The 21,830-nt window shown below is 40.5% G+C and overlaps 1 protein-coding gene across 11 annotated transcripts in view; it reads left to right on the top strand.

The window, feature by feature from the left end:
- SFMBT2 (Scm like with four mbt domains 2) overlaps positions 1-21,830 on the top strand; it is a 263,727-nt gene that overhangs the window by 175,579 nt on the left and 66,318 nt on the right. For all 11 annotated transcript variants that reach the window (XM_044280033.1, XM_044280032.1, XM_044280036.1 and 8 more), the window contains one exon: positions 12,229-12,355. In XM_044280033.1, the coding sequence (XP_044135968.1) occupies positions 12,229-12,355 (127 nt within the window). The remainder of the gene's footprint in view (positions 1-12,228; positions 12,356-21,830) is intronic.

Raw genomic sequence — 21,830 nt, 5'->3', positions numbered from 1 at the left:
TGTGATTTCCATAACCTATTTATGAGATTTCGGGTTCTTAAGTTCTCACACAAGAATCTAAAGAATGTCCATCATGTTGGAAGCCAGACTGGTTTTTTACTGATAAAGAGCAATATCATAGGGCACAATGACATATTTGTTTTATGACACAGTATTTAACTTAAGGTATGAAATAACAGCTAGTAGATAAGTCAGCAAATGCAATATGTAGCAATATTGTATCCTATTGTTTGCTGAAGCTATACATTTGTATAACTGAAAATGAGATGTATGTAAGTAATCTGTAATGTTATACAAATTTGCGCTGAAGTTCAGCAGTGACATGCATGGTAAGGAATGTTCAAGTTGACGTTAGATTGCAGTATTGTATACACATGGCGCATCAGATTATGGAGGTATATTTTCCGCATAATAACCTAGTTAGAGAAAACTGAAATGCGTGCAGAAAACCCCCAATAAACTAGGGAATTACACATAAATTCCCTACAAATTTTTCCCCAATTACATCAAATTCTGGCAACAAGTAAGCCAAACCAGATACTGGTTATAATTAGGTAACAACTCCAGTTAGGTAAATGTTTTCGGTCTTACAATAATGCAGACATTTACTTGATTTTCACCAAATGTGGGACTTCTGAGCCTAGAAGTAAGTGATTGGATTAAAATGAGATGTGCAAACTTACAAAATAAATGCAATTCTGCATCAGCAATGTGTTCTCTGTTCTTGGGGGAGGTTAAGTAGCTTAAAGGGATTGTCCAAGTTATTTTTTTATTGATAACCTATCCTCAGGATAGGTCAACAATATCGGATGAGTGGGGTCCGACACCCAGCACCCCCTCCAATCAGCTGGTTTAAGAGAACGCGTGCGCCGTGCCAGTGCTGCCTTCTCTTCATAGAAGTGAATGGGATGGCTTCTTGTAGTTATACCTGCTCACCGCTGCTGTTGTAACAATGAGCAGGTAAACAATCAAGAGAAGGCAGCGCTGGCAGGATGTGCTCCTTCTTGTCAAGCAGCTGATCGGAGGAGGTGCCAGGTGTCGGATCCCGCCGATCTGATATTGATGACCTATCCTGAGGATAGGTCATCAATAAAAATACCTTGGACAACCCCTTTAATGTCTTATGATAAATGGTATTCTAATGTCTTCTTCTAAAAGACACATTTAAAGAACCTATGATGTTGTTCACAGTTAGGCTACATTCATAAGACCGTATCCGTTTTGTGACCTGCAAATCGTAGACCCACAAAATGCAGATGCGGTCCATTTTTTGTCTAGTTTTTTTATGGTGAACAGATGCCACTGTATGGCATCAGTCTAATGTATACTTTTTTGTATAGGTTTGAACCCACCCTTACTGTTCAGTTACCTTTTAATTAGGATATATTTTACAGGTCAAGAAACTATGAACAGACTACTGAGATGACTATACCAAAAGTTTTATTGTATTTTTAAACATTTCAGAAAATAAATCACCTTGTACTAGTATGCTCTTTATATTGTGATCACCTGCAATAGCTAGTTGTAGTCATAGAATCAGACAAACAGTATAAGGCTACTTTCACACTCGTGTTTGGTGCGGATCCGTCTTCTATCTGCACAGACGTATCCGCACCGATATTGCAAACGCTTGTATCCGTTCATAACGGATCCGTTTGCATTATTCATAAAGAAAGTCTAAGTCAAAACTGATCCATCAGGACAGATCCGTTTTCAATTGCACCATATTGTGTCAGTGAAAAACGGATCCGTCCCCATTGACTTACATTGTAAGTCAGGACGGATCCGTTTGGCTCTGCATTGTCAGACGGACACTAAAACGCTGCAGCGTTTTAGTGACAGTCTAAAAAACGCAACAGAGACCAAATTGATGCATTCTGAATGGATCCTTATCCATTCAGAATGCATTGGGGCTGAACTAATCTGTTTTGGGCCGCTTGTGAGATCCCTGAAACGGATTTCACAAGCAGACCCAGAAACGCAAGTGTGAAAGTAGCCTAAGGGTATCCAATCCAATGTATTTGTACTATTAAATGGCATGCAACAAAGTTTCTTCGTGTCCAATGAGAGGGGTTCTTAATGCTCCTTCCCACCTCTGTTCCTTGAAGTTTAGCAAGAACTTCAGCTGTTTTTAATGGACAGTCATTTAATTGAATAACGGATCCTGGGAACCTATAATATAATCTGCAGCTAATCTAATGTAATTTTTGAATGATAACTTATATTTTTCTTGTGCTTGAGTTGGTTAATCCTGTGTTGTTTTAGGATTATTTTATTTATCTGAGATGCTTTACATAACTCCCACAGAATTATGAAATAAATTAATCATGTACTTCCTCATGCTATTGTGTACAAATTGTAGTTAAACAGTATTCCATATACTGTACCTGCAATCCACTTACAGGCAGATGACCAGTGGCTTCAGGTTTTTTTTACGTGTTATAAATGGTGACAAAGGCTTTTGAGAAAAAGTAACGTGAGTAGTAAAGTTAGCAATTTCCTAAACTAAACAGATTTGTTTGTGGTGCTGAGTACCAGATAAGCTGCATGGAAGCTATTGGCTTTGTTCAGCATTACATGATTGCATGCAAGAGAATAATAGCAGCCTAGTCCACACATAGCGCAGTTCCTCACTTCCTGACTGCTAACTGACTTTGAATGGCAAATACCTCTGATCAGGTCTGTCCTCAGTAGAGATGAGTGAAGTTTGCAAAACTTCAATTCAGCTGCTTCGCCAAGTATCAAGAAATTTGCTTCATGATGAATTACTTAGGCTAGTTTCACACTAGCAGCAGGGGACTCTGGCAGGCTGTTTCCGGCGGGTGAACAGCCTGTCGGATCCGTCCTGCCGCTAATGTGAAAGTACCCTTAGTCACGAAGCGCATTACTTTGTAAGTAGCAGGCGCAATGACAGGGAATGGCTGTTGCGCCGTCCCCTATCATTGCACCTCTCAGATGCCGCATTCATTCCTGATCGCGGCATCTCAGATAAAAAATTAGGGCTTTCAGGGATTAATCAGTTAAAAATAAATAAACAAATAATACCTTATCCATTTGAGCCCGAAGAGGCCGTCGCAGCCATCTTGATAGAAGATTCTGTGTGAAATCTTGCGCAGTTCGTGATTTCGTGGAGGATCTTCAATCCAGATGGCCACAGAGACTGGATGAGGTGACTAGAATTTCATTTTACCGGCATTTCAGTCAAAATTGATTCACTACCACAAAGCATGAGAAAATTCAGCTTCGCGGAGAATCAAACTTTCCCTGAAATTCTGATCGAAGTCAAATACTTTGATTCGCTCAACACAAGTCCTCAGCACACTTGCGCTCACCGATCCCCATTCTAGATGTCCGTCCTCTAAGGACAGACTATTTGCCCGTAGTGATGAGCGGCACGGGCAATATTCAAATTCGCAATATTTCACGAATATTTGGTAGAATATTCTTTGTATATTTTAGATTATTTTCTTGATTGCGAAAAATCGGCAATGTAATATTCACATAATGCGCGTGATATACAGGCGTGGGTCACTCACTATAGCTACATTTTTTCAAGCTGCTATAAGTTTCTTGAGACTGGAAAAAATGGTTGGCACAGCAGAACATTAACATTGCTTTATTTGTGATTGCGAAATCGGCACTAATGATGCAAATAATTTGGCACACTACGTGCAACTTCACATTTTAAAAGGTCTGACTACTTATTAGTGATTGGTGTACTAAGTATTGTTGTGAACTTGTGACATCACAGCACAATGTATGTATATATGTACAGTATGTAGCATAGATACATACATACACATAGCACTATGTATGTAGCATGTACAGTCAGGTCCATAAATATTGGGACACCAACACAATTGTAACATTTTTGGCTCTATACACCACCACAATGCATTTGAAATGAAACAAACAAGATGTGCTTTAACTGCAGACTGTCAGCTTTAATTTAAGGGTATTTACATCCAAATCAGGTGAACGGTGTAGGAATTACAACAGTTTGCATACGTGCCTCCCACCTGTTAAGGAACCAAAAGTAATGGGACAATTGACTTCTCAGCTGTTCCATGGCCAGGTGTGTGTTATTCCCTCATTATCCCAATTACAATGAGCGGATAAAAGGTCCAGAGTTCATTTCAAGTGTGCTATTTGCATTTGGAATCTGTTGCTGTCAACTCTCAAGATAAGATCCAAAGAGCTGTGACTATCAGTGAAGCAAGCCATCGTTAGGCTGAAAAAACAAAACAAACCCATCAGAGAGATAGCAAAAACATTAGGCGTGGCCAAAACAACTGTTTGGAACATTCTTAAAAAGAAGGATCGCACCGGTGAGCTCAGCAACACCAAAAGACCCAGAATAAAACGGAAAACAACTGTGGTGAATGACTGAAGAATTATTTCCCTGGTGAAGAAAACACCCTTCACAACAGTTGGCCAGATCAAGAACACTCTCCAGGAGGTAGGTGTATGTGTGTCAAAGTCAACAATCAAGAGAAGACTTCACCATAGTGAATACAGAGGGTTCACCACAAGATGTAAACCATTGGTGAGCCTCAAAAACAGGAAGGCCAGATTAGAGTTTGCCAAACAACATCTAAAAAAGCCTTAACAGTTCTGGAACAACATCCTATGGACAGATGAGACCAAGATCAACTTGTACCCGAGTGATGGGAAGAGAAGAGTATGGAGAAGGAAAGGAACTGCTCATGATCCTAAGCATACCACCTCATCAGTGAAGCATGGTGGTGGTAGTGTCATGACGTGGGCATGTATGGCTGCCAATGGAACTGGTTCTCTTGTATTTATTAATAATGTGACTGCTGACAAAATCAGCAGGATGAATTCTGAAGTGTTTCGGGCAATATTATCTGCTCACATTCAGCAAAATGCTTCAGAACTCATTGGACGGCGCTTCACAGTGCAGATGGACAATGACCCAAAGCATACTGCAAAAGCAACCAAAGATTTTTTTAAGGGAAAGAAGTGGAATGTTATGCAATGGCCAAGTCTATCCCAGGACCTGAATCCGATTGAGCATGCATTTCACTTGCTGAAGACAAAACTGAAGACAAAATGCCCCAAGAACAAGCAGGAACTGAAGACAGTTGCAGTAGAGGTCTGGCGGAGCATCACCAGAGATGAAACCCAGTGTCTGGTGATGTCTGTGCGTTCCAGACTTCAGGCTGTAATTGACTGCAAAGGATTTGCAACCAAGTATTAAAAAGTAAAAGTTTGATTTAATTTTCTGTCCCATTACTTTTGGTTTCTAAACAAGTGGGAGGCACATATGCAAACTGTTGTAATTCCTACACCGTTCACCTGATTTGGATGTAAATACCCTCAAATTAAAGCTGACAGTCTGCAGTTAAAGCACATCTTGTTTGTTTCATTTCAAATCCATTGTGGTGGTATATAGAGCCAAAAATGTTAGAATTGTGTTGATGTCCCAATATTTATGGACCTGACTGTATGTATGGACAACTGAACCTATCAGCTACACTATCAGGATATAACCTACACTGACTATCTCCCACTGACTATCTGTATTATATATATAAGCTGTAGCCTTCTCATTGGCCCACAAGCAAGAAGGGAGGTTACTGTTGAAAAAAAAAATCTAGAATATTCGAAATGATGAATATATATCACTATATTCTAAATATTCGTGAATTCTCGAAGTGACGATATTCGTGATTAATATTCGATATTCGAATATTCGCGGTCAACACTATTTGCCTGTATTCAACTGGTCCACAGTTCACCTGCTGCCTGTAGGACATGGACAACACTTCCCTGCTGTGAGCCCTCCCTCTAGAGTTGGTCAGGGATGGGAGCGGTGAAGTTGCTTTTCAACCCTGTTTTGGGTCACACTCCGATGTCCTCTAGCATCGGCTGTGACATAGTCTAAAAGTAGTCACAGAAGATTGGATAAAGGATAGGTGTACACGGATGAACTATATTCTATATATCAATGAGCAGTTACCTCTACAGAATGGTGTCCTTTCAGAGGATGTTTAATGCAGAAGTTTCAGAAGCTTTCAGAAAGTATAAAATCTCATTCATAGCAATGTAACATCTGGCTGTTGCATTTTTACACAGCAAAATAATGTTATGAATTAACCCTTAAATGGGTTAAAGGAGGGGAACATTACTAGGTACTGACAGTATATTGTACATGTGAATGTTGCAGAAAATGTTAAATATTCACACAATGTACATCATAAATTAGGCCCTGGAGCACAGGCATGATCAGACATTAGGTGTTGCCTTTGCGTCACGCTCACCATACCCTTTCCTAGAATCTGCCCAGGTTTTAAAACTAGAAAATAATGTCACATTCATAAATGTGGCGAAGACAATTCTAATAGCCTGTAAGCCAGCAACCTGACAATTTTCAGACATGATACTTTTATACATTTGACTAAAGGGTCCATGTTTATTTTGTGTTTGTATATTTTGCATTGCAGTGACCTCTTATCAGAAATATGTGGCTCTTTCTGACTTCCTGGTGTAGGTTATAGTAATTCCAGCGGGCCATGTGAAGCCCTGCCCTCCCACTATTCCCTGCCCCTTTTCTCAATCTCAAAAAGTCGCTAATATGGCATACACATTTTAGTAAATGCCCCTCGTTTTTTCCCCCTAAGGGTTTGTTTACAAACGGCATAAGCACTATGGATTTGCCGCACAAAATTGTTGTACAGTACTAGCAAAGTGGAGGAGATTTTTAGAAATCCCATCCTTGTACAGTGAGAAAAATCTGCAGCATAAATTGACCTGCCGTGCAGAATGGAAATCTACAGCATATATCAACTTATGTCGCGCATTTCCACTGCCGATTTCACCCTTTGCAATACAAAGCAAATCCACAGTAAAATCCGAATGTAATTTATGTGGATTTTACAGCAGATTTTTTGCAGATTCTCCTGCTGATTTTTACGTTCCGTCTGGGCATACCCTAAGTGTCAATTGCTTTCCTATCCCCACTGTAATGTTTATGTTCCTAGAAATCTTGTCAGTAAACTGTAGAGATTTCATTTACAATTCCTATTAAAACACATTTTTAATTTTACATGTTCTCGAAAGAAAAACAAATAATTTGGAACACTGTACACCCTGTGTTCAGTTTTTTAGGACCTTCATACATTAATTAGATTTTGAATTTACCTATTACTACTGATAAACTTTCTAAGTAATTTTCGAGAGGAAAACAGAGAACAGTAGATAGTATGATGATTTCACAAATGTGTATACCTGCTTGTGACACACATATACAGTATATTAAAGTTAAGGCTACTTTCACACTGGCGTTTTGGTTTCCGTTTTGTGAGATCCATTCAGGGCTCTCATAAGCGGTCCGAAACGGATCAGTTTTGCACTAATGCATTCTGAAAGGATAAGGATCCACTCAGAATGCATCAGTTTGGCTCTGTTCCGTCTCCATTCCGCTCTGGAGGCGCACACCAAAATGCTGTTTGCAGCGTTTTTTTCGGTGTCTGTCTGACGATGCAGAGGCAAATGGATCCATTCTGACACACAATGTAAGTCAATGGAGACTGATCCGTTTTTACTGACACAATCTGGCACAATAGAAAACGGTTCTGTCCCCCATTGACTTTCAATGGTGTTCAAGGCGGATCCGTTTTGGCAATGGTAAAGATAATACAAACGGATCCGTTCTGAACGGATGCATGCAGTTGTCTTATCGGTGCGGATCCGTCTGTGCAGATCCATGACGGATCCGCACTAAACGCGAGTGTGAAAGTAGCCTAATCTGCTGAAGGACACGGGAGCAGTTGATGCTGGCTCTATATTGACATTAATTTACTCGGCTCAGGCTTCTTTTACATCTGCGTTGTGCTGTCCGGTTTTGAGATTCAGCACAGGGTCTTAAAACCGCAGCACAACGTTTCAGTTTTGTCCCCATTCATAGTCATTGGTGACAAAACTGAAAAAAACTGAACAAAGTGCACCAGAATGCATTCCGTTCTGGTTTGTCGCGTTCCCATGCCGGACACAAAATCCATGCAAGCAGTGTTTTTGTGTGCGGCATGGGAAACTGAAGAGGCCGGACCCTGCACCAACAACTATGTAAGTCAATGGTGCCAGATCCAGTTTTTTCGGACACAAAAAAAACAGATTCGGCTTCTTAATTTTCAATATAATACAACTGGATCCATTCTGAACGGATGCAGCCGATTGTATTATTCAAACAGAAGTGTTTTGTTGTGGTTTTGAGATCCCATGCCGGACAGCAAAAATGTGAAATTAGCCTCATTAATAGGCTAAGTTGTATTGGTGAATAATGCATGTAGCTTAAAGTCTCAACATGAAAAATATACTGTCATACATGGAGTATTGTGCTAATATTATAGTGCAGACAATGAAAACCAATACAACCCAATACACCTGGCCATATTATGGCTTCATGCATAAGCCATATACAGGTCCTTCTAACAAAATTAGCATATTGTGATAAAGTTCATTATTTTCTGTAATGTACTGATAAACATTAGACTTTCATATATTATAGATTCATTACACACCAACTGAAGTAGTTCAAGCCTTTTATTGTTTTAATATTGATGATTTTGGCATACAGCTCATGAAAACCCAAAATTCCTATCTAAAAAAATTAGCATATCATGAAAAGGTTCTCTAAACGAGCTATTAACCTAATCATCTGAATCAACTAATTAACTCTAAACACCTGCAAAAGATTCCTGAGGCTTTTAAAAACTCCCAGCCTGGTTCATTACTCAAAACCGCAATCATGGGTAAGACTGCCGACCTGACTGCTGTCCAGAAGGCCATCATTGACACCCTCAAGCAAGAGGGTAAGACACAGAAAGAAATTTCTGAACGAATAGGCTGTTCCCAGAGTGCTGTACCAAGGCACCTCAGTGGGAAGTCTGTGGGAAGGAAAAAGTGTGGCAGAAAACGCTGCACAACGAGAAGAGGTGACCGGACCCTGAGGAAGATTGTGGAGAAGAACCGATTCCAGACCTTGGGGGACCTGCGGAAGCAGTGGACTGAGTCTGGAGTAGAAACATCCAGAGCCACCGTGTGTAGGAAATGGGCTACAGGTGCCGCATTCCCCAGGTCAAGCCACTTTTGAACCAGAAACAGCGGCAGAGGCGCCTGACCTGGGCTACAGAGAAGCAGCACTGGACTGTTGCTCAGTGGTCCAAAGTACTTTTTTCGGATGAAAGCAAATTTTGCATGTCATTCGGAAATCAAGGTGCCAGAGTCTGGAGGAAGACTGGGGAGAGGGAAATGCCAAAATGCCTGAAGTCCAGTGTCAAGTACCCACAGTCAGTGATGGTCTGGGGTGCCATGTCAGCTGCTGGTGTTGGTCCACTGTGTTTTATCAAGGGCAGGGTCAATGCAGCTAGCTATCAGGAGATTTTGGAGCACTTCATGCTTCCATCTGCTGAAAAGCTTTATGGAGATGAAGATTTCATTTTTCAGCACGACCTGGCACCTGCTCACAGTGCCAAAACCACTGGTAAATGGTTTACTGACCATGGTATTACTATGCTCAATTGGCCTGCCAACTCTCCTGACCTGAACCCCATAGAGAATCTGTGGGATATTGGGAAGAGAAAGTTGAGAGACGCAAAACCCAACACTCTGGATGAGCTTAAGGCCGCTATCGAAGCATCCTGGGCCTCCATAACACCTCAGCAGTGCCACAGGCTGATTGCCTCCATGCCACGCCGCATTGAAGCAGTCATTTCTGCAAAAGGATTCCCGACCAAGTAGTGAGTGCATAACTGAACATAATTATTTGAAGGTTGACTTTTTTTGTATTAAAAACACTTTTCTTTTATTGATCGGATGAAATATGCTAATTCTTTGAGATAGGAATTTTGGGTTTTCATGAGCTGTATGCCAAAATCATCAATATTAAAACAATAAAAGGCTTGAACTACTTCAGTTGGTGTGTAATGAATCTAAAATATATGAAAGTCTAATGTTTATCAGTACATTACAGAAAATAATTAACTTTATCACAATATGCTAATTTTTTTAGAAGGACCTGTATTTAGTTCCAAGGATAGGTTTGGATCCAAAATAAATGGTTGGAGAAAAGCTTTCTTGATCTCCAAGAGTTGATTGATCCTTTCCTTGGCACTAAGTGTATGCCTCCTGAATGGAGGTATAATATGGCCATATGCATGAGCTATAAGGCTTTAAATGCCGTTCTGAATATGTTAAGGCATTGCTTATCATTAAAGTACAATAATATGAACAAATAGTAATAGAAACAGGGACAAACAATAAATTCTTATGTACATACATACAGGGAGTGCAGAATTATTAGGCAAGTTGTATTTTTGAGGATTCATTTTATTATTGAACAACAACCATGTTCTCAATGAACCCAAAAAACTCATTAATATCAAAGCTGAATATTTTTGGAAGTAGTTTTTAGTTTGTTTTTAGTTTTAGCTATTTTAGGGGGATATCTGTGTGTGCAGGTGACTATTACTGTGCATAATTATTAGGCAACTTAACAAAAAACAAATATATACCCATTTCAATTATTTATTTTTACCAGTGAAACCAATATAACATCTCAACATTCACAAATATACATTTCTGACATTCAAAAACAAAACAAAAACAAATCAGTGACCAATATAGCCACCTTTCTTTGCAAGGACACTCAAAAGCCTGCCATCCATGGATTCTGTCAGTGTTTTGATCTGTTCACCATCAACATTGCGTGCAGCAGCAACCACAGCCTCCCAGACACTGTTCAGAGAGGTGTACTGTTTTCCCTCCTTGTAAATCTCACATTTGATGATGGACCACAGGTTCTCAATGGGGTTCAGATCAGGTGAACAAGGAGGCCATGTCATTAGATTTTCTTCTTTTATACCCTTTCTTGCCAGCCACGCTGTGGAGTACTTGGACGCGTGTGATGGAGCATTGTCCTGCATGAAAATCATGTTTTTCTTGAAGGATGCAGACTTCTTCCTGTACCACTGCTTGAAGAAGGTGTCTTCCAGAAACTGGCAGTAGGACTGGGAGTTGAGCTTGACTCCATCCTCAACCCGAAAAGGCCCCACAAGCTCATCTTTGATGATACCAGCCCAAACCAGTACTCCACCTCCACCTTGCTGGCGTCTGAGTCGGACTGGAGCTCTCTGCCCTTTACCAATCCAGCCATGGGCCCATCCATCTGGCCCATCAAGACTCACTCTCATTTCATCAGTCCATAAAACCGTAGAAAAATCAGTCTTGAGATATTTCTTGGCCCAGTCTTGACGTTTCAGCTTGTGTGTCTTGTTCAGTGGTGGTCGTCTTTCAGCCTTTCTTACCTTGGCCATGTCTCTGAGTATTGCACACCTTGTGCTTTTGGGCACTCCAGTGATGTTGCAATATGGCCAAACTGGTGGCAAGTGGCATCTTGGCAGCTGCACGCTTGACTTTTCTCAGTTCATGGGCAGTTATTTTGCGCCTTGGTTTTTCCACACGCTTCTTGCGACCCTGTTGACTATTTTGAATGAAACGCTTGATTGTTCGATGATCACGCTTCAGAAGCTTTGCAATTTTAAGAGTGCTGCATCCCTCTGCAAGATATCTTACTATTTTTGACTTTTCTGAGCCTGTCAAGTCCTTCTTTTGACCCATTTTGCCAAAGGAAAGGAAGTTGCCTAATAATTATGCACACTTGATATAGGGTGTTGATGTCAATAGACCACACCCCTTCTCATTACAGAGATGCACATCACCTAATATGCTTAATTGGTAGTAGGCTTTCGAGCCTATACAGCTTGGAGTAAGACAACATGCATAAAGAGGATGATGTGGTCAAAATACTCATTTGCCTAATAATTCTGCACTCCCTGTAGGTGTTTCCCACCTACCAGTTATCTGACTATGCTTTGCCTCTTTGCTCCACTGGAAGGATCTCACAAAGGTTTCTAGACAATTAAAAGCAGTAGACGCCATTATTTCCTTTTCAGTGTGTACACACCAGTGCTTCCATCTGTTATCATTTCTAGACGCAGCTCATATTACATAGTAATACTACTTAGTAATAACCTGTACAATAGGCCCACAGAATGAATAGGCATTATGCCATTCTGCAACATCTTAACAAAGTAAGAAATGTTGTTCTCACCGTGAGCCATTTTTTCCATGGACACGTTATTTGGTATTCCACTTTGTATTTCTGTATAGACTAAAGTAATTATTTTTTATTTATTTGTGTTTCAGACATCAAATTCTCGAGGGTTTACAAAAAACATGAAACTGGAGGCAGTCAATCCAAGTAATCCATCTGAGATTTGTGTTGCATCTGTAACTAAAGTAAAAGGAAGATTACTTTGGATTCATCTTGAAGGTATCTATCTTTTGAGTTATTTTCTCTCTACAACAAACTTGTTAACTATTAAGGCAAACAATAATTAAAGATCATTTTTTACCCTCTGTTTGAAAATGTTGTAATATACATTTCAAAAACATATTAATGGATGTTATTTCAGTATTCATTCTATGTTACTTGTTGCTGTTACATCGCGTGACCCCAAATGGGACTCTCTGCATCCCATATCTAAAGGGTTTATGGAATTGACATGGCAGCTAGGGGCAGGGTCTAATAGACTGTCTGTCTGTTTTCAGTTTGAGACATAATATACTGCAACACAGAATTATTGCATTTTATTATATGAGCATATCAGAGCATCCCATATAGTCCCTTTTGTTGACTGGAAGTCAGTTCTCTATTGTTTCCTATGAGACGGCTGTCTGTTTTTCAGTTCAAGACATGATAAACTACAGTACAGAAGTATTGCAGTTAATGACATGAGTGATCAGAGAATTGCATAATTAAAGGGAACCTGTTTTATGGTGTCCTAACTAAGGGCAACATAAATAAGTGACTGATTCTCTTAGCAAAATGCTGGGTCACTTTCTTTAATTGACCCAGTCAATCTGCCAACATCTTGTATTGAAAAGCTTCAGCTGATAATGATGAGTCCTGAATATTCATGAGCTCCTGACTCTCCCCGCCTACCTGCTGCTGATTGACAGTTATTTTCCATATGAATCAGCAGCAGGTGGGCAGGGGAGTGGCTATATCTCTGAATTAAATAAACGCTGGACTCACTGACATCACGCTGGACTCAAATCAGCTCATTAGCATGCGGCATGTGGCATCTTTGTGTGTATATTATAAGGTAACCATCTGTCACAGCAGTAAGTGAATACATCTAAGGCACTTTTTAGTAGTTAATGATTGTATATAATTAGTTAGATTATAATCAAATATCCACATGACAGGTTCCCTTTAAAGTCCCCTGCTGGAATACAATGAAAAAAAAAACAATCCAAAGAAGTGTTCGCAAAAATAAAACAAAATCCAAGTGAAAAAAAAATCTGTGATTAAAGTAAAAGGAAGTTCTTTATTTCCATTCAAAATGCAAAAAGTAACAAACTCTACATAATTGATATCACTGCATTTGTAACGATTGTAACAACTTCCATTTGTGACAACGGCATCTGAGATGGCTTTCCCCAGGAGCGCTGAGTACCCAGGGCCTGAATGGCTCCCTTGCACAGCAGTCGTGGGAGCCTTTCATTCCCTGCAGTAACATTGGTCTGTCTGAATGATCCAAGGCTAGCTACTACAGCTGTAATTCCTATGGAGGTCTGCAGCTGCAGGTTAAATCACTCCCCTTTTCCTATAATAAAAAAAATAAACATCATTGGTACTCCTGCATCCCAAAATGCCCATACTATTAAAATATAAATGCATTTATCCAATACAATGAATTGGAAATGGAGAATGGAAAAAAAATATAAAAATTGCTGATTTGCCATTTTTTCAGGCCATTAACCTCCCCAAAAAGAATTGAATAAAAAGTTTTCAAAAAAGCATACACTGGTATCGTGGTATTACTGAAAACTAAAGATCACTGGTCAGTTTTACTGCAAAGGGAACGCATAAAAACAAAACCAATATGTACCTACTGTACCTACTTGCAGTACAAGCCCTAGATAGCTAGACTGTAACTGGTCAACCATCCCATGACTGTTTAAGTGCAGAGACGGACTAACAAAGACGGACAGACAAACAATACCAGAGTCGTACGTAAATGGTTCAGAACCAGAAGGGCTATGCAGTACCAAATGAGAGACAGAGAGTGGTCAGAAGACAGGCCAAGATCAGAACCAGATGGACTACGCAGTACCAAATGAGAGACAGAGCAATCCAATAAAGCACAGGAACAAGAACCAGGAACGCAGTTAGTGGCATTAGGTGTATGGCCAGGAGGGGATTTAAATAGAACGCCGAGTTCCTGGATCAGAAGCTTATAGGTCCATGGACTTGGCAGTCCATAGGACAGGACACAAACTACACAGTAACTGGGCAACTGGGCTGTCATTCAGCTGGCTGCTTATCTCCCCCAGCATACGCGTGCTGCAGGGAGAAGCAGAGCATTGTTTCTAGGGCAGTGATCGAGTCACGGGGGGACGTGGCTCAGCAGTGCATCTCTCCCAGCTTGTGGGTGCCAGAGCTGAATCTCGTGTCGCTGGAGCCAGTCAGGTAAGTATGTTACACATTAAAACTGTGGTGGAATTGCATTTTTTTCTGTTACACCCCATTTGGAAAAAATTTCCAGCTTCCCACTACATCGTATACAATATAAAATGGTGCAATTACAAAGTACAACTTGTCCCTCAAATGGCTACGTGAATGGAAAAATAAAAAAGTTGGAGCCCTGGGAAGGCAGGGAGTGAAAAACAAAAGTGCAAAAATTGAAAAAAGTCTGTGTCAGGAAGGGGTTAAATGTTCTCGTGTTTACTTCCGGATGTCTTCTACTATTTGTTGGGTGGGGATGGCTATCTAATTTATAACTTTTAAAAGTTTTTAACTGCAAAACAAGTCAGTTACATTTTAGGCGATCATCTCTATGTATAGCTACATAAATACTTTATTGGATGTGTCCACTAATGAAAGCCAAGCTTCACATGAGTCTTCTGTTGTGGTGTCATGGGAAAGCTTCTTCCTGTAAAAATAGCAATCAACTCATCTGAAAACTTAACCAAGCAACATTTTAATATATTTAATAGTGGGTTTCAGTAACCCAGCACTGAATTTCCACAGCCTGTCACATGGCAAGTGGTGAGTATCATGTACAGTTTGTTGTCTCTCTGCTTGGAATTGATTTCTGAACGGATCGGTTGGGGTAGGATTGGAATTCAGCAGGAGCCTACAATGACATTAGGACTTCTGTAGAACTAGATTAGTGCACAGCTGGCATTACAGCTCTCTGAAAACTCCATTTAGCTAACTGCCAGTAGAATCAGCAACACAATATATGTGTGATACAGAACTCTATAGCTGACACATCCAACAAATTGAAATAGAAAGGAAAAGGAAGTTGTGGTTTGAGCTTCTCATACATTTCTTAGTGGTCTAACAAGCACCTGCATTAACCACAAATCGTAAAGAGGTCAAAACAGGAAGATATTTTTTTCAGACATATGAAAGAAGGCTAGTAGTGGATGTACTGACTAACAAATAAACGATGAACTGACCCATATAGATGTCTATGTGAAAGACAGTAAGAGAAGACCAGTGTTTGTTTCCACAGCCTTTTACAGTATATAGGATGATGAGAATAAGGCAGAGTTCACATCTGCACGCAGATTCCATCAAAAAGACCTGACAAAAAAGTCCTGCATCGGAAAAATATAGCACTGATGTGTACTCAGCCTTACATGTAAGACATGTCTAAACTGTGGGAATAAGAAATTAGATGTAATTCTTGTACTTGGCAAGCATATGGCAGCAGCTGGAATGAATATGCTACTAATTCACTTTTAGGGTTTGTGGCTGGTCCCTGTACGATTGCAATAGTGAACATTTACAAAATGTGGAGCACTATTTTTTGATGTGGCATGTCATGATTGCTTGACATACTTCTGTTTTGCTATGCTTTGGTTTCTAAGGCTTTGAAGGTGCTGCTACACAAAAATACATAGCAAAAATTAAGGATGACAGTATTAAAGTGGCATACGGTGTTAGCTAATTGCCAACTCTTACTTCTTTTATGATGTTTTTACTTTTTTTTTTTTAGTTTTGTTCCCTAGTTCCCCATTTTACCCTCCTGTTCTTTTTCAGCAATGTCATGAAATCCAACATGGTCAACCCTTCTATCCTCTGACATCTAATACTCTTTTTTGTATTCTATTTGTCCAACATATTTTAATGTATATGGTCTCCTTAGACTTTAAAATAAGCAAATGTTCATGAAAGTTTATTGTGTGTGCACTACACTACATTTTGTTTTCCGAATACACCAACATGCATTAAATCGCTGTAATAATGTTATGGGGAAAAGCAGACCTGTTCGACATTGGTGCAAGGCAACGCTAAGAAACATATACATTGGTTATTACAGTAAACATAACAACATCAACAGAAACAACTACGTGACGTCTCAAGTCCTTTTTACATTGAAGGTCCAAAGGGTTGGAGTATTTAAGGTGTACATGAAGGGTGTGCTATCCACATATGCCATATCTGACCCACCTTCGTTCGATGAAATACACTATATGACAATAGTTTCTTGTATGGTCTTGATCACCTCTCCCAAGTCTGGGGGTTTGGCTTCCTTCCAATGCCTCACTATCACCAATTTTGCCATCACTAAAACATGTCCCACTACAATTCGGACTGGTGGAGGGAGTCTATAGTTAAAAAAAGGAGAACAATGCTTGGAGAGGGTTCCACTCTGTAATGTAACATTTCCAATAGTAAAGAAAAAAGTGCAGTCCAATAGGGGTGAAGAATGAGGCATGGCCACAAAGTCGCCAACAAAGTGGTAAGGCGTTTGGGAAGATAATATGCAATCTACTAGGTGTGTAGTACTAGTGAAGGAGTGTATTCATAGCTCCCTTATAGTGGGTGGTGCACCTAAAGGTTCTAGAAGAGCAATCAGCTCTACTCCAGGCCTCAACTGAGTATTCACAGAACATTTCCCTGACCCAGGACAGAATTGGTGTTGTTCTTTTTACACATTGAGGATTGTAACAGAATATCATATATAGGTCTTAGTATTTTGACTTGTTTAGAAGGAATGGCAACAAGATCTATAATGGTGCTATTAAAATGAGGGGGGGAACGGGCTTCTAAGGAGCAAAGAGAGTGCCCGAGCCGCAAGTATTTATAGAAATCCTTGTTCTGGATATGGTAAGAGTCATGTAGGTGAATAAAGGTTCTCAAAGATCACTGAGAGTATAATTAGTGGACCACGGTGAGACTTTGGAGTTTCCAATGGGACAAGGTCACGTCATCCATCAGCATTTCCAAAGATGCTATGGGAGCCAAAGAAACATAGTTCCTAGTGGATTTACCTAGAGATGAGTGAAACATGAGCCATAGGGCGATAGAATGCCGAACTACCCCCAAGGGTCCCGGCTTTATGCTTGAACTTAAGGAGCTAAACAATAAAGCCTTTAAATCCTGGAAGGGAGTCACATTCTGCTTGATCTGGACCCAGTGTTTGTCAGTAGATGTCGTCCACCAATCAGAGAGATTAGTGGCCATATAATAGTGCTTGAGGCAAGGTAATCTAAGGCCTCCTTTTCACCTACTCAAAATCAAGAGCGTATACGCGATTCTCAGCTTTTTAGTATCCCAAATGAATCTATTTATAAGCTGTCGGGACTTGTGGAAGAATTTATTGGGCAGAAGCAGGAGGAGAGTATGGAAAAGGTTTAGCGTATTTGGGAAAGTAAACATTTGGAACGTGGCAATTCTGCCAGTCCAGGAAATCTCATGCTTAGCAAAGGTGGCTAGATCCTGTTAAATAGTTCTGAAGAGAGGGTCATAATTCCAAGTATATAATAATGCCAGGGAGAGGGGCGGACTGGGAACTTAAAGTGGCCCTGTTTTGTAGTTGGGTCCAAATTATTGGAAGGCGGGCCAGCAATACCATATTGTGGCACATTATACCACCGCAACAGAGCCAAATACCACAGTCCATCACAAAATACTGCCAGCAGCACAAAATACATACCGAAAAACTTCCACTGGCCAGCCATGGGGAGGGCTCAGGCGGCCCCCTTGGCATTGGCTCACCAGAAAATTTCCAGGTAAGATCTATGGCCAATCCGCCCCTGACCGGGGACCTGGTAAGATGAAAACCCAAATATTGTATTCCAATTTAACTGGAATGAGGATTTCATAAGACTCTGGGCATAGTTTCAGATTTGGTCACGTCAATTTTATAATATGAGATGGAACCATGGCAAGAGATAATAGATAATGCACGTTATAATAATAGAGTAGGCTGTGTCCAGGTGAGAATGATGTCATAGAAATAAGGTGTTGTCGGCTCTCTATGGTAATCCCTTTGACCGCGTCATCTAAATGTAGATGTTGGGCCAAGGGTTCTATAGTTAGAATAAAAATCAAGGGAGACAGGGGGCAACCTTTGTGCATCCCATTGTGTATTTAGAATGAGTCAGAGAGAGTCTTTTTAGTAAAGACTCTAGCCGATAGAGCAATATACAGGTTCTGAATAGTACCTCATGAATTGTAACACCAAGAAGGCGACTGCCACCGGCAGGGTTTTGGGGTTGTCAGCATAGTCTAAGATGTTTAGAATCCGGCCGAATGCCTGCCTGCCTGGCACAAACCCGGCCTGGTTGGAATTAACTAAATATTTCAGTGACAGGCCAGTATTTTAGCATATAATTTAATATCTAAATTTAATAAAGATATTGGGAAAAAGTTTTGAGGTACATTTTCTAGGCTTGGGAAGAGTGACAATAATTGCAGAGAGCATTTTAGGTGGGAAAGGGGTACCAGACATTTTCAACTGAAAAACCGATTCCAAGCACGGGGACACCAGTTTGGAGAACCTTTTATGGAACTCACTGGAGATGCCGTCTGGATCTGGGGACTTCCCTGGGGACAATGTTGTAATATTCTTGAGAATCTCTGCCTGGTCAATAGGAGCACAGAGAGAGGGGAGATGTTCTTCCGTAAGGACTGGTAAATTTGCCCTGGTTAAGAAGTCTTGTATAGAGGTGTAGATGGTATCTGAAGGGAGTTGGTGATCTTGTATATTGTAGAGATTAAAATAATAATCTTTAAACTGCGCACAATGGGGGAGATTTATCAAACTGGTGTAAAGTAGAACTGGCTTAGTTGCCCATAGCAACCAATCAAATTCCACCTTTCATTTTCCAAAGTAGCTCTGAAACTACAGTAATTTAAGACAGTTCTACTTTACACCAGTTTGATAAATCTCCCCCAATATCTCTAGGGTCAGTGAGTTTGGCATCAGTAACCAAGTGTTTAAGAAAAGGAATGCAGGAACAAGCGTTGGGGAGACTTGAGTCTAGATGCTAGCAGTTTGCCAGCTTTGTTGTTTTGTTTTGGAGAGGATAGTTTAAGAAGTGGAAGGGGTGTTTGAGATTTTCCAGGTTGTCAAGATCGGACAAGATCTTGTTTTTGTTTCCTAGCTTTCTTTTCTCTATGCCCAATCTTCATCCGTATGCCCTGGATATATGCCTTGTAAGCTAACCATTCTGAATATATGGTAGATGCCATTCTCGAACGAAACCATAAAAACTTCTCAGTGGCTGCCTCTATTTCGTTCCCATAGACAGAGTGCCCTAAAAACAAAGGAATCAGTCCTCCAAATAATTTCCTTCGTTGAGAGTAAGTGTGACAGATGCATGATCTGACCACCTGATCAAACTAATCGCAGAGGAATGACTCCTATAAAGTATTGTGCGATCTACAAGAAATAAGTCTATGCGGGAATACGATCTATGTCATGCTGAAAATAAAATAAAGTCTTTCTCTGCACTATGATGTACCTTCGATACATCAAATAGTTCTTCCAAATGGATAAAGGATGATAGCCCAGCATTAGGTTGCCTGGTAAGACTATTGGTGTCCATAGAATTATCTACAATACTATTGAAATCTCTGCAAAGCAAGAGCCCTGTTAAATCTTGTTGATCTGTCTCATAAGTTTATGTAAAAATTAGACTTGTCTACAGTTAGGCGCATACAAACTAACAATAGTGTAGATGATATTAAGGGAGCATACTAAAATCACATAGTGACCTCTTGCATCCACACATTGTGAAATCAAGGTATAAGCAACCGTATTTCTAATAGATATAAAGACTCCCCTATTCTCTTTCTCAGAATGCGACTGAAAAATCACAGGCAATAAATGGTGCATCCTTCCTCACAATGTGCGTTTCTTGTGCACAAAGGATATCAACGTGGAGTGATATCGCTTCTTTGCAAAGATATGCTCTTTTTTTGTGGACAGTTAAAGCCCTTCACATTAAGGGACATAAACTGAACCACCACTGGAGCAGTAAAAAAAAAACTGAATATAACCAGGACCAAGATGGCAAGTAACATAGTTTATAAGGCTGAAAAAATACATCTGTCCATCCAGTTCAGCCTGTTATCCTGCAAGTTGATTCAGAGTAAGGCACAAAAAAAAAATTGCCCCACTTTAGGGGGAAAAACTCCTTCCCGACTCCAGTCAGGCAATCAAAATAACTCCCTGGATCAACGACCCCTCTCTAGTAGCTATAGCCTGTAATATTATTACACTCCAAAATTTATCAAAGCCCGTCTTGAATTCTTTTAGTGAACTCGCCATCACCACCTCCTCAGGCAGAGAGTTCCATAGTCTTACTGCTCTTACCGTAAAGAATCCTCTTCTATGTTTGACGTAGAGGATGTCCCCTCGTCACAGTCCTAGGGATAAATAGATGAGAAAGATCTCTGTACTGACCCCAGATATGTTTATACATAGTTATTAGATCTCCCCTAAATAGTCTTTTTTGTAAAGTGAATAACCCTAATTTTGATAAGTAGAGGAGCAAAGAAACAAAAGAACAAGGAAAACCTGTATAAACGGTTGAACTAACATGGTAGAAAGTTCTAACAAAATGGTAGTAAAAGCAGCTCTAGAATAATACCAAAATGAGGATACAAGTTGGTTCATCTACATGTAATGCCCAGAAGTGTCCCTTCAGCCTGATGGGCCATTTTTAGCTGGGATCCAATGCCATTCTGTTTCCATCTGAGACTACTTCCGAGCGGGTGCGGTACCTAAATCCATGGAGATGTTCCAAGAATATAACAGCTTCTTTCCATCCTCCAGTGTAAGCGGTGCCTTCCCTGTTGATAAGAAGTTTTACTGGGTATTCCCAGCAATAGATGATTTTATGACGCCACAAAGCAGGTGTAATGAAGCCAGTGTTTTTCTTTGACGTAAAGTGATAGCGGACAGGTCGTGTAAAGCCAAACAGTATGAAATGGATCCAGCAAGGATTGTAGCTAGCGGGCGGCAGAGAGGATAGCTTCTTTAAGATGGAAAAAATGCACTCTTGCCAGTGTGTCCATGGGAACTGTTTCAGCCAGGGGTTTAGCGAAACAGTTTTTGGATGTATGAAGTGAGGCCAGATGGAGGGACCATCTCAGGTATCCCCCTGAATTTAATATTATTTCGGCAGGAGCAATCCTTCAAGTCTTCAGGTTTAGATGTTCGATGTCTGTGGGCTGGGGAGTTGTAGTTTACACATGGTCTGGTATGCTGGGAAGAGGGCCACGAGTTACATTCCATGATATGCAGGCCCAAGCCTCATTGTGCGCTGCCTGTTGCAGCTCATGTGCAAGGGAGGTAATGTCCTCTGATGTGAGTGGGAGGACGGCGATGGCCAGGGCTGAGCACGTGCTGGACGACGTACTCAACGGCACTTGCAGTTCAAGAGGCGAGGAGGAAGGAGCAGATTCCAGAGTGGATGGAGAGGAGCGGGATGAA

Source organism: Bufo gargarizans, chromosome 2, assembly GCF_014858855.1.
Source record: "Bufo gargarizans isolate SCDJY-AF-19 chromosome 2, ASM1485885v1, whole genome shotgun sequence".
Taxonomy (NCBI): Eukaryota; Metazoa; Chordata; class Amphibia; order Anura; family Bufonidae; genus Bufo; species Bufo gargarizans.
Note: the sequence above shows the minus strand (reverse complement) of the source record. Positions and strands in the feature narration are given on the sequence as shown.